The sequence below is a fragment of the Bombina bombina genome, chromosome 9 (assembly GCF_027579735.1).
Source record: "Bombina bombina isolate aBomBom1 chromosome 9, aBomBom1.pri, whole genome shotgun sequence".
Classification (NCBI taxonomy): Eukaryota; Metazoa; Chordata; class Amphibia; order Anura; family Bombinatoridae; genus Bombina; species Bombina bombina.
This window is the reverse complement of record NC_069507.1, coordinates 61,679,896-61,693,195: the sequence shown is the minus strand read 5'-3', so window position 1 is coordinate 61,693,195 and position 13,300 is coordinate 61,679,896. Positions and strand designations below refer to the sequence as shown.

The window sequence follows — 13,300 nt, the reverse complement described above, 5'->3', positions numbered from 1 at the left end:
CTTATTTCTTTATACTAATGTAAACCGTGAATCACTGAGATCCATTATTTACTTTAATATTAAAGTGTAGGAAAGCCCAGAGCGAATAGAAAGTAGCATGCACACTGAGAATTAGGATGGAGGGAGGAGGAGAGATATTCTAGAGTGCACTCACGTTGGAGAGGTAGGGTTGGAAAATGTAACGCGGTCTGCAAATATTACAGAACAAGTGTGCTAGGTAAAACAATAGGGGTGGTGGGGGGCTAAAAACAAAAAACAACCAAGTGAAAACGATTAGTAGGGTCAAGTGTTTGAATAGATTGGTAAACAATAAAACTTGCTCCCAGTATAAATCTGACTATTGCCATCAAATTTAACAAAAGGTTCCAAAGCCACAACAGGTCATAAAATAAATACCAGAACAAACTAGACAACCAATGTCAATGGAGGCCATTTCTAAGGCTCCGGAGCTTCTTTGCACCACAGTCCCAGCCATAATCTCCACACTTAGAAAGTTTGAAAACAGTACTGAATTTACCAAGAGTGGGCTTCCTGCCAAAAAACTCCCCAAGACAAAGGGGCATATGTATCAAGCTCCGAATGGAGCTTGATGCCCCGTGTTTCTGGTGAGCCTGCAGGCTCGCCAGAAACAGCAGTTATGAAGCAGCGGTCACAAAGACCGCTGCTCCATAACCTGTCCGCCTGCTCTGAGCAGACAGACATCGCCGGAAATCAACCCGATCGAGTACGATCGGGTTGATTGACACCCCCCTGCTGGCGGCCCATTGGCCGCGAGTCTGCAGGGGGCGGCGTTGCACCAGCAGCTCTTGTAAGCTGCTGGTGCAATGCTGAATACGGCGAGCGTATTGCTCGCCGTATACAGCGATGTCTGTCGGACCTGATCCGCACTGTCGGATCAGGTCCGACAGACATTGATTACTAGAGGCCAAAGTGTAAAAATATCCAGGAGGTCGCAAAACCGCAGATCATTCAAACATCTGCAGGTGTCTCTCACCTCAGCATTGTCACTATCGGAAATACACTAACTAAACATGACAATGACAGCAGAGTAGCAAGGAGGAACACTGCTACACTAAGAGCATTACTTCTTGGCACCTAGATCATCCTTAACAATCCTGAAACAAAGTTCTAAAGATCAAGGGGTCAAAAGCGGAACTGGCTGTACAACATGAGCTTTGTTAGGTCTGGTAGCAACATGGCACACATTAAAGGCACATTATAGTGCAAAGATTACATGCTCCAATTCGAGAACTTAAAACACATCAATAAAGTTCAACTCAGGAGCTAAAAGTAATTATTTGGTAGTACTTGGCATATACAATATCACAGTATTTTAAATGTACAAGATTGTACATACAAAGTGTTCACTGTAAATGGCTAATTTGTAGATAGATAATGAAAAAAGGTAAAAGTCACCATTATAGTAACAAACGAAAAAGCCCCTCTCAATATAAACACTTTTCAAAATCGAGCCCAGGGAGGTGGGAGGGGTGAGGAAGGATACCTTCAGTGCAAAACAAAACATAAAAACCTATAAAACTGTATACTGGCAGACTGTCTGCCAGTGCCTAAGATGGTGGTAATCAGTAGGGGGGCTGTGGAGGCAAGAGAGCTTTTGGAAAGGATCAGGTAGGGATCAGTTTAGTCAAAGGGTAATCCCTAAACTACAATAATATTCACTGCTAGAAATATTAGATATGTGGTGCACAGCTACAATTAGCAGACTTCTAATTACAAAAAAAGCAATGGAAAAGCCATCTCTGCTATTTCTGAACAAAGGGGATCCCAGAGAAGCTTTTACAACCATTTGTGTTATGATTGCACAAGCGGTATGTAAATTTCAGAGAGAAACCCAAAGTTTTTGAAAACGTTAAACAATTATTTTAATCTGATCGCATTTGCGCAAAACAGTGGCATGAAATATACCAAAATCTGCCTAGATCAATACCTTGGGTTGTCTACTAAAAAAATTTGATAAGTTAATTATAAAAAAAAAAACACAAGACTATTTCTGTTTAAATGGAGTGATGGCAAAGATGATAAATATTGTAGTTTGGGCAATTTTTTTCTCTGAACTTCTTGGAATCAAAGGGGTTAAACTCTATACACTACTTGTTCTCCTTGTTGGATAAGTTCACCCTAGTTAGCTATTATAAGCTAAATGTTCTCAAAACAGAAGCTTATGCAATCAACATCTCGGAAGAGACCCTCAATGTGCTAAAGTGCACATACAAGTTCTCGTGGTCTACATCACATATTAAACACATTGGGGTTTATTTATCCCATAATATCCCAGAGATGATTGATCTAAACTTTACCCCCCTATTATCTAACATCGAAAAAACTACTGGTACATGGAATGTTCCATCATTGTCCTGGCTGGGTCGGATAGCAGCTTTCAAAATGAGCCTCCTCCCGAAACTTACATATCTATTTCGATCGTTACCTATCCCAATCCCTAGACCTACAATCTACAAATTTCAGCAGTTGTGCAATAAATTCATATGGCGTAACAAGATCCCAAGATTAGCTACTAACATCCTGCAACAGCCTTTACTGGCGGGTGGAGCGGCTGCCCCTAATATTTTAAAATACCATGAAGCAGCCATATTGTCTCACGTAACTCAATGGAACGCGACCTTGGAGAGCCGGTGGGCCAACATTGAACATGCATCCCTTCCAACAGGGTATACCCTGAGAGATCTGTTGTGGATCCCCAGACATTCCAGGCCTTCTACCCTTTTGACTAACTCTATTGTAAAATCAAATTTGAAATTTTGGGACAAGATCCGCAACCTTCCATCTATAGCACCTCACCCTTCGCCATCACACTCATTGAGAGGGTTGTTGCTAGCACTGCCGGATTCTCATCCTAATTTATGGCTTGCTTTGAATCTAACCAAAATAGCAGACCTCTATGTAGGAGATAAACTGCTCACTTTTCATGATTTTATTCGGAAGTATAATCCATCCCTCCTCTTGCATTTTGAGTTCTGGAGACTACGCAGCCTCATCATCTCATGGGGCTTTGATAAAGGCCCTCCGAGAACCAAAACTAGCTGGGAGGTAAGATGGGACTCCTCGTCCCCCCCTGCTCGACTACTATCTATTTCATATCTTGTACTCATGAATCCCCCAGTCTTCCACAAATCCCCCCCAATCCGACGATAGGAATCCTCCTTAGCGGTTACGCACGAACCACAACAATGGCGAGTTGCAGTCCAACTCACCAAAAAAGCTATACATTGTACAACTTTGTATGAGTTGTTCCTCAAGGTTGTTCTACAGTGGCACATGACTCCAGTCCGCCTTTTTAAAATCTCGTCTATTCACTCACCTAAGTGCTGGAGGGGATGTGAGGATTTGGGAACCCCCCCATCATATCTGGTGGTCTTGCCCACATATCCAGCCGTTGTGGCAAGAGGCAATCCAGTTTTGTTCTTCAGAGGGTATTAAGTTATCCATATCACCAAGTATCTGTCTCTTTCACATTTTGCCTAGGCAGCTACCCCTGCCGCAAAATTGTTCTGTATTTACCTATTCCTAGCCGTTAAATTAGCTGTGGCCCGTATGTGGCTACAGCGCGTTCCACCCTCCTGGGAGCAAGTGACTGACATCTTACATTTTATCAAGAAAATGGAATCCTATGTTTCCCACATTCATGGGTCAGTGGACCTCCAGGTCAAGATCTGGGCGTACGGCCCGAAATGACTCTCACTACCAAAAGTGCGGGAGACTCATGGCTCCCTACCCCTGGTCTTTTCTAAAACTACATGACCAACTTTGTCCATCCAGGCTCCTATTCCCTTCCCTCGAATGAACCCCTTTCCCCCCTGCCCTCTTCCCCAAAACCTTCCTCCCACATACCCCACTCCCCCCCCCCCTTTTTTTTTTTTTTTTTTTTTCTCTTTTCTTTTCTTTTTTCCTGTTTAACAACTTGATATAATCTCAGTATGGTTGATTAATATATTTGATTTCCAATATCCAATGGTTATTTTGTGATTCTGAGGTGAACAGCTATGACATAACCTTTATATTACACAGGAAAATGCTGATCTTTTTGGACTACTAAAACAATGTCTGTCTCCTTGTGGATTTTGACCTCTAACACTCTAACCCTGAGAGGTGGCGGGAAAGTTTGGGAGATTAACAGACAATGGACCTTGACACCCAGCATTTTCTATTATGCTTTTCTTATATGTAACTATTCCATACTTTGTAATGTTTTACAAGTGCCGCATTATGTATCTTTATTATTTACATATATGCTCTTGAAGCTCTTATGTTCATTTATCTATTTCAAAAAATAAAAAAGTATTTAAAACTCTATACACTACTACATGTACATCTAAAATTAAACTGTTACTCATGATAATAGAAAACTAGGACATTGAAAGAAAAGTCAAGTGCCATAATCCCAGGACTAGAACAAGCTTTTCATGTACCCAAGGTGAGATGTAAAATTTGTGCCTAAATTGTATTCTATGCCATGTGCCTTTCTATCTATCGATCTGTCTACAGACCAGCTCACCTATTCCGACACATTCATCTGTCTATCAATTCATCTATAACATGTACTGTATCTGCTTGCTATATGTTAGGACTTATTGTATGATGTGATAACAATACAGTGCACAAATACGACATAGAACACTATCATAAATAAACATGCTTTTATTGCTCTCTATTACTCCTCATCTGCCCCCTTTTCCCATAGTCACCAAATTCATCAGTACAGAAAAAAATAACAAATATTCTATTTACTATACTGAAATAAATAGCCAATAGGGATCATAACAATACAAAGGACAATTGGTGAACATCTGGTTTACATAATTATTTCCCTCCAAATATTAACTTTCCTTCCTTTCCAAGAAAACATCTGTGAAGGCAAAGGCAAGGAAATAAGCACCATGACACCTGCGCAAACTACCCCTGCGCACGGCCCATGACCAAATTGGACCATATCTTGAGCGGGACAGTAATATATGTAAAATATATTTACAACTTAAGGGGACATAAAACGCAAATGTTTTCTTTCATGATTTAGAAAGAGCATGCAATTTTAAACAACTTTCAATATACGTCTATTATTTAATTTGCTTCCTTCTCTTGTTATTCCAAAGATCCTAGGTTCTAGCTGCCGATTAGTGGTTGCATATATATATACCGATTGTCATTGGCTCACCCATGTGTTTTAGAAACCAGTAGTGCATTGCAGCTCCTCCAACAAAGGATAAATAAGATAATTAAGCAAATTTGATAATAAAAGTAAATTGGAAAGTTGTTTAAAATTGTATGTTCTACCTAAATAATGAAAGAAAATATTTGGGTTTCATGTCTCTTTAAAGTGTACGTAAGCCAAAATTAATCATGCAAGGTCTATACATCTGTGCATTTGATTTACTTCCTGTTAGCAGAAGCCAAAAGCCCCTAGGTTGGAACGCACCCCTAGGTGACCTTCTAAGTTTTTAAATACATAGAAAAGAGAAGCAATCTGCCAGGAAAGAACAAAAGCTCAGTGACTTGTTCTATGGCCTGGTTACCACCTGGGAGAACATTCTTTTAGCCAGATAGTTCTTTTCACAGAGAAGAAGTATATCAGTCTGATCCCGCCTAACAAGGTCAGTCCAGCCCGAAATACCAGGCAATTCTCCTCTGAACTAGAGAAATGGCAACCCCAGACAATCGTTTCGGTCCCCTTTAAGCCTCGTCAGTGAGGTGCAGCCATATCCCTCAAAGCACATTGGTCTAGGAGTCCACTTCTGGTTTCCCCACTTCTAGGTTTGCCTAATGGACGGGCTGGCATAAGAATTATTTTAATATCACATGTACTACTATTTCACACAAAAAAACAAATAACAAACAAGCTTAAAGGGACAGTTTACTCAAACAAATTCTCCCCTTTAATTTGTTCCCAATTATTAACTTTACCTGCTGGAGTGTATAAAATTGTTTACAAGTTTTTCCATTACCCTTATATTGGCATTTGAAATAGTTTATTTAGCCTGTGGTATCCCCACCCATCCTGAAAGTTTTTGGCCTCAAGGCCAAGCTGTGTTAACACAGCCAGTAGAAGAAATTACACTCCCAGTGGGTTATAGAAGAGATAAGGTAATAAAATGTTAATTTTCCATTGTTCTCTCCAAGTATTGGTGATTGGTTTACGGACAGATATAAGATAAAGAAACATGTATATGTACACAATGTGATAAAGTAATAATATCTGATTATACCTACAAGCTCAACCCATTTTATTAGGTTGTGGCTTCAAAATACAAAACCAGCTAATTCATATACACAAATAAGCCTTAAAAAAGCAAATCTCATACATTTTATACTCTGCAGCTGGTTAAAAAAAGTAATTGGAAACACATTAAGGAAAAAACAATTTTATAGTATACTGTCCCTTTAATGTATATCAGTCAAAGCAGATGTCACCTTCATATACCCTACTGCTTCTATGTAAACAACATTACTTCAATCCATCTTTCTTTCAACAAAGATACAGTCAAAACCACAGAATGTATTCATATTACAATTCCTGTAACTTACAAAAAGTCATGCATAGATTTTGTTGAATCAGCTAATCATCTAGTCACAACCAAATCTTGCTACTGTTCTAAACATCACTCACAGATTCCGTAGGCCATTTGGTCACTGTAACGTTCCAGGTCTATCTCAATGCTCTTTTTGAAGAATTGCAACTTTGCTTCGAGCTGCTGAGAAGCAGATACCATAGTGTTCTTCACCTTTGTGAGGTTGGTATTGTAGCGTAAAAGGCTCAGCCTGAAGTAGAAAGTCGGGAACAGTTAAATGAAAAGATCTATTAATGGAGCAAACAAGAGTAAAACTGAATGGAAGCGGCTTACTTACATAGCAGCTCTCTGACCCTGGAAGAGACGACTATAGTCTTCCTTTAGACCAGACACATAATGGACAGCCTCTGCCCATACCTTGCGCAGCTGAGGAATGGGAAGCTGGATTCTGCTGTCCTGTACTGCAAGAAAGAGAAAGTTACAAAGTATAAGTAATGCCATAAAGCAGGGCTCGACAAACCCAGGAGCCAAGGAGCCATTGGCTCCTAGTTTTTTACCCGTAGCTCCTACATTTTTGGGTTATTTTCCAGATATCTATATACAAATACCACTGTATGCCAGGCTCCTAAATTCTAAACAGATTTTGCAACCCCTGCTGTAATGGATATCTACATACAGTAGTCCTTGCAGCATATTAAAACAAAAGGCATATAACACAAGGACTTGTTGGATGAAAACATAAAAGGACTCATAAATAACTCCACAGGAGTGAGCACAATGTTATCTATATTGCACACAAACTAACACTGTCTTGCTGTGAAAAGCCATAAAAACACCCCAAGATAAATGCGGCCTCCAGGTACTTAGAAACAGGCAGCAGGAGCGAGCTGCACTTAGTCTTATGGCGCGGTCGGGCCGGGCTGTGACTATACAGCTGGCCCGATGCGCTGTGTGAATATAACAGACCCGCTCAGCAGAGTACAGAGAGCGGGTCTGTAAAACAGCGTTTTTTTAAAAAAAAAATTAAAAGGGTACATTAGGTTTTATAAAGTTTGGCTAATATGTTATATAATTCTGCACTATGTGCAGAATTATCTAACATTATTTTTAAGGTTTACTGACACTTTAATATAACAATGTTGGCTGTGCAAAGCTAGGTAATGGTAGTAAAGATGCTATTTATATCTTTTAAAAATAACCATTTTGGAGTAGACTGTCCCTTTAACAGCAAGTGTGATGTTTAGGTTTCCATCCGTGCTCAAAACACTTACCAATGTAATTGAGACATTCTGATAGGCTTCGTGGCTCAAATGGACCATCATAAACAGTTTTGCTTTTATCAAATAAATAGACCATGTAGCTGTCCCATCCTCTCTGTGCAGAAAACACAATTACAATAATTAGACTTTATCTGAACAAATAAATGACCATTCGGTTTGGTAGCATCTTTAATATTAATTCTGTTTTTAAATTAAATTTAGCTGGTAACCTGCACAGAAATGTATAAAATGTATTTTATTCTACATCCATGTGACACACTCAGCTTAGACTCACTAAATAGGAAACGCAGCAGGCAAAATGATTTTGAACATTCACTAACTGCATACATTGGCCTATACTCACCTATGTAATCATACGTTTTGAAATGCCACTACTCTTACACATTAGTCAATGAATTTGTGCACCTGTATTTAGAAACTGTAATTTACTTATGAAGACAGCTATTATGCATTGGAGGATATGTGCATTGTATAATCAAACTCATATTCTATAGTTTTGATGATGTAATAAGGGTCTTACCACGCCCTCAATGACACACTGAGAGGCAGGTTTTCGGGGATCAAGAGACAATCCCATTTCAAGTAGCAGTTCTTGGTTGCAGTTGCGGATTCCAGTCTGAGCTTCTATTCGACACTGGAGGGAGAGCAGACTTTCATCATGTTGCAAAGGGAAGGACAAGATCTTCGCTGATGACATGTTCAGAATGTGCACGATCTGTGTGGAGAAAGATAGTGTCAGAACAGCCACTTAAAAGGGACATTAATCTCAAAATGAAGTTCCCCATAAAATGATCAACTATGTGTAGCATCCAAAAGATTGTTATGAAGTTTCGTTATTATTTTACTCACTTTTCTAGCAATTTAACTCTGACAACAGTGTTTTCATCCCTAGAGAGGCCGGAGAAAGATCAAGAACCTTGATCCTTTAAAATACTAGATATCAAAAAGTTGAGCAGAGCATCCAAATTCCTTGAAATGTAGATTTATTCACATAGATAAAACAGGCTCACAAATACATAAGGTACGTTTTCCAGAAACACTGCTTATGTACTTTATTTGTGAGCCTTTTTTTAATCTCTGTGAATAAAGCTACATTTCAAGGAATCTGGATGGTGCTGCTCAACTTTTTGAAATCTGTTATTTAATGCTTTGAACTATGCAGTGATTAAGAGAGCATATTATGACTCATATAGAGCATAACATTTTAAACAACTTTTCAATTTACTCATTTTATCTAATTTGCTTTATTCTCTTGCTATCCGATGTTGAAAAGCATATCTAGGTAGGCTCATGAGCTGGAAACTAGCTGTTGATTAGTGGCTGCACATAAATGCTCGTCATGTGGCTTAGCAATGTGTTTAGCTAGCTCCCAGTAGTGCATTGCTGCTCATTCAATAAAAAAGGGCACCAAGAAAATTAAGCAAAATTAATAATATAAGTAAAAATTTAAAGTTGTTTAAAAATATGTGCTTTATCTGAATCATAAAAGACAATTGGGTTTAATGGTCTTTTAAGTGTCTAGCTTAGTATAAAAGAGAATGGGAAGATTATATTCTGCTTCCCTTCCTAAAATTACACCAGAGACCTATGATGATGATACATTACCGAAACCCGTCTCTGCCAGTTAAGTAATAATTATTTACTACAGCAGCATTAAAAGGGACAGTCAACACCAGAATGTTTGTTGTTTTAAAAGATAGATAATCCCTTTATTACCCATTCCCCAGTTTTGCATAACCAGTACTATTATATTAATACACTTTTTACCTCTTTGATTAACTTGTATCTAAGCATCTTCTGACAGCCCCCTGATCACATGACATTTTATTTATTATCTATTGACTTTCATTTTAGCCAATTAGCGCAGTGTCTGCCACAATCCACGGGCGTGATCACAATATTATCTATATAGTTTACATGAACTAACTCTCCCCTGTTGTAAAAAGCAAATAAAAAAGCATGTGATAAGAGGCGGCCTTCAAGGGCTTAGAAATTATCATATGAGCCTTCCTAGGTTTAGCTTTCAACTAAGAATACCAATAGAACAAAGCAAAATTGGTGATAAGAGTAAATTGGAAAGTTGTTTAAAATGACATGCCGTATCTGAAACATGAAATGCTTTTTTGGACTTGACTGTCCCTTTAACTTTTTATGTTGCATCAATCGGAAAAGGTGACACAGCATCTTACCTTCATATTTAGGATTTCATCCATCAAAACAAAACAATTTGGCCGATTAGTGTAGGAATCAATCCCTCCTCCTCGTTGCTGAGGATCCCAGTTTAAAACCAATTGCAACCAAGTTTCTAATTGCTCATTGATGATACTGAAACAAATTAAGGCATTTAACAACAAAAAAAATATATAAGACCTAACAGTGCGCTTGAGTTTATAATGGCAACAAGGGGATATCAGTGTTTATATATTTAAAAAATTATGAAAAAATATTAATATACTTAGAAGATTTAAACATCACAACCTAGAAAAGCCATAATATTTTGGACCCATTCCTTTCTTTTTAAAAAGCATTAAAGCCTAGCTTGCATATATTATGTGTATATGGATTAAAGCGAATGTCTGATAACGGATACTCAAGTGGCCTCTTGAATACCTGCGCAAGTTGTTGGGCTGTGGAATGTGCGTGCTAAAAACAATATCTCCAGACAGCTCTTCATAGGCAAAGATATGTTTGGAATCCTTCTTCTTGATTTTCTCATGCCTGTGAAACAAGGTGAACATGGATACATGAAGTAAAATAAATGGTGTGAGGAAACCCTCTTAATACTAGAAGACAGGTCAGTACGACAAAGTAAGTGCAATACTGGTAGGAGAGGCTAGATTCTATAGATAAACCAAGAACTAGGCTTTTTTGGCCATGCAAATAATATTTGTATTATTGTCTTATATTGTTTGGAGAGAGAAAGAGAGGAGGGAGACAAAGAGAGAGAAACAAACAAAAAGAGAGAGAGAAACAAACAAAGAGAGAGAGACAAAGAGAGAGAGAGACAAAGAGAGAGAGAGACAAAGAGAGAGAGAGACAAAGAGAGAGAGAGACAAAGAGAGAGAGAGACAAAGAGAGAGAGAGAGACACAAAGAGAGAGAGAGAGAGAGAGAGAGAGAGAGAGAGAGAGAGAGAGAGAGAGACACACACACAAAGAGAGAGAGAGAGAGAGAGAGAGAGAGAGACACACACACACACAGAGAGAGAGAGAGACACACACACAAAGAGAGAGAGACACACAAAGAGAGAGAAAGAGAGAGAGACACACACACACACAGAGAGAGAGAGAGAGACACACACACAAAGAGAGAGAGAGACACACACACACACAAAGAGAGAGAGAGAGAGAGAGAGAGAGAGAGAGAGAAAGAGAGGCGCAAAGAGAGAAAAAGAGAGAGACAAAAAGAGAGAGAGACAGAGAGAGAAATAGACAAAGAGAGAGAGAGAGAGAGAGATACAAAGAGAGAGAGAGAGAGACACACACAAAGAGAGAGAAACAAAAAGAGAGAGACACACACACACACAAAGAGAGTGAGAGAGAGACACACAAAGAGAGAGACACAGAGAGACCGACAAAGAGAGATAGAGAGACAGAGAGCAAGACAGAGAGCAAGAGAGACAAAGAGAGCGAGACAGAGAGCAAGAGAGACAAAGAGATGGAGAGAGACAAAGAGAGAGACAAAGACAAAGAGAGAGAGAGAGAGAGAGACACAAAAAGAGAGAGAGACAAAGAGACAGAGAGACAGAGACAAAGAGAGAGAGAGAGAGAGAGAGAGAGAGAGAGAGAGAGAGAGAGAGAGAGAGAGAGAGAGAGAGAGACACAAAGAGAGGCGCAAAGAGATAAAAAGAGAGACAATAATGAGAGACAGAGAGAGAGACACAAAGAGAGAGAGATACAGAGAGAGAGAGAGAGAGAGAGAGAGAGAGAGAGAGAGAGAGAGAGAGAGAGAGAGAGAGAGAGAGAGAGAGAGAGACACACACACACAAAGAGAGAGACACACAAAGAGAGAGAGACACAAAGAGAGAGAGACACAAAGAGAGAGAGACACACACACACACACACACAAAGAGAGAGAGACACACACATACAAAGAGAGCGAGAGAGAGACACACAAAGAGAGACAAAGAGAGACAAAGAGAGACAGAGAGCGAGACAGAGAGCAAGAGAGACAAAGAGAGCGAGACAGAGAGCAAGAGAGACAAAGAGAGCGAGACAGAGAGCAAGAGAGACAAAGAGATGGAGAGACACAAAGAGAGAGACAAAGAGAGAGACAAAGAGAGAGAGACACAGAGACAGAGAGAGAGAGAGAGACAGAGAGAGAGAGAGACAGAGAGAGAGAGAGAGACAGAGAGAGACACACACACAGAAAGAGAGAGACAGAGAGAGAGAGAGACAGAGAGAGAGAGAGAGAGAGAATGAACTACAACTATCAGCCCTGCTCTATTGTGTGTTTAAACCTATTTGTGCAGGGGGGGGGGTTAAACACACCGTAGCGCACGGTTGATAGTCATAAAATTACTTGCTCTAACAGAATAGAACATGTAACTTTTCAATTTTTATGGCCCTTTAAAGCAAAGATGTGTCAGGAGTCTGCAATAATAAAAATGCAAAGACAAAAGTAAGAGATAAAAACAATTCACTTATTATTGAATGTAAGTTTTAAACTTCAAAATCTGCTGTTGGTGGGTTTAAAAAGTAAATAAATTTCCAATAAAAGTATTAAAGGTGTTTGGTGTAGTAATAGCACAACAGTATACTACATCATATGCTGCATAGGAGAAAGTATGTGCTCTCCTTTTTAGTTATATGCTTTAAAATATTAATTGTAACTGTTTCTTGCTTGCTATTCCTTTGAAGTTTTTCCACTCTTCCAGTGAAGCTGGAATTCATTCTGTGGAATTTAGAACCCTGACCCTTCAACATGCTGCACATTAATTGCTTTCTCAGCATAGGAATTTATATAATATAATATATATATATATATAATATAATATATATAATTGACCACAGAAAAGTAAACAAGATGCACATACTCAAAATGTTTGTCCCTGGACTGCAAAACAATACAAAAGTGACACTTTGCCTATAAAAATTATTTTGTATGCCTTTTCAAAAAAATGGCTTTAATCATTTCAAAGACAATTTATTACACACAAACATTACAAGCTTTCTTTGAAAACAAAAAAAATACAAATGAAGCTTTTCTCAGATCATCAAACAAGAACATAGATTTCTCACCAGGTAAACGGTTGCATGTTGTGAAGAAAAGGCCTGAAGCCTGCAATGCACTCAAAAACCATTGTGCCCAAACTCCAGTAATCCACAGTCACGGTATATGGCTTATTCTCAAAGAGTTCTGGGGCCTTGGGATAAAACAAGACAGGAAAGATATACAGAGTTACAGTAAAAAAAAAAAAAAATAATGTTGATACAGAATTCCCACCCACACTCCAAATAATGCTAAAGAAAATAAAAGGGTG

The 13,300-nt window shown here is 38.9% G+C and overlaps 1 protein-coding gene across 1 annotated transcript in view; it reads right to left on the bottom strand.

Annotated features, from left to right (window-relative positions):
* The window catches only part of CHUK (component of inhibitor of nuclear factor kappa B kinase complex), a 52,215-nt gene that overhangs the window by 22,446 nt on the left and 16,469 nt on the right, over positions 1-13,300 (bottom strand). The window contains exons 7-13 of the mRNA XM_053692155.1: positions 13,059-13,183; positions 10,430-10,537; positions 10,009-10,144; positions 8,340-8,534; positions 7,811-7,913; positions 6,877-7,000; positions 6,638-6,789 (exon numbers count right to left, since the gene is read on the bottom strand). Of these exons, the coding sequence (XP_053548130.1) occupies positions 6,638-6,789; positions 6,877-7,000; positions 7,811-7,913; positions 8,340-8,534; positions 10,009-10,144; positions 10,430-10,537; positions 13,059-13,183 (943 nt within the window). The remainder of the gene's footprint in view (positions 1-6,637; positions 6,790-6,876; positions 7,001-7,810; positions 7,914-8,339; positions 8,535-10,008; positions 10,145-10,429; positions 10,538-13,058; positions 13,184-13,300) is intronic.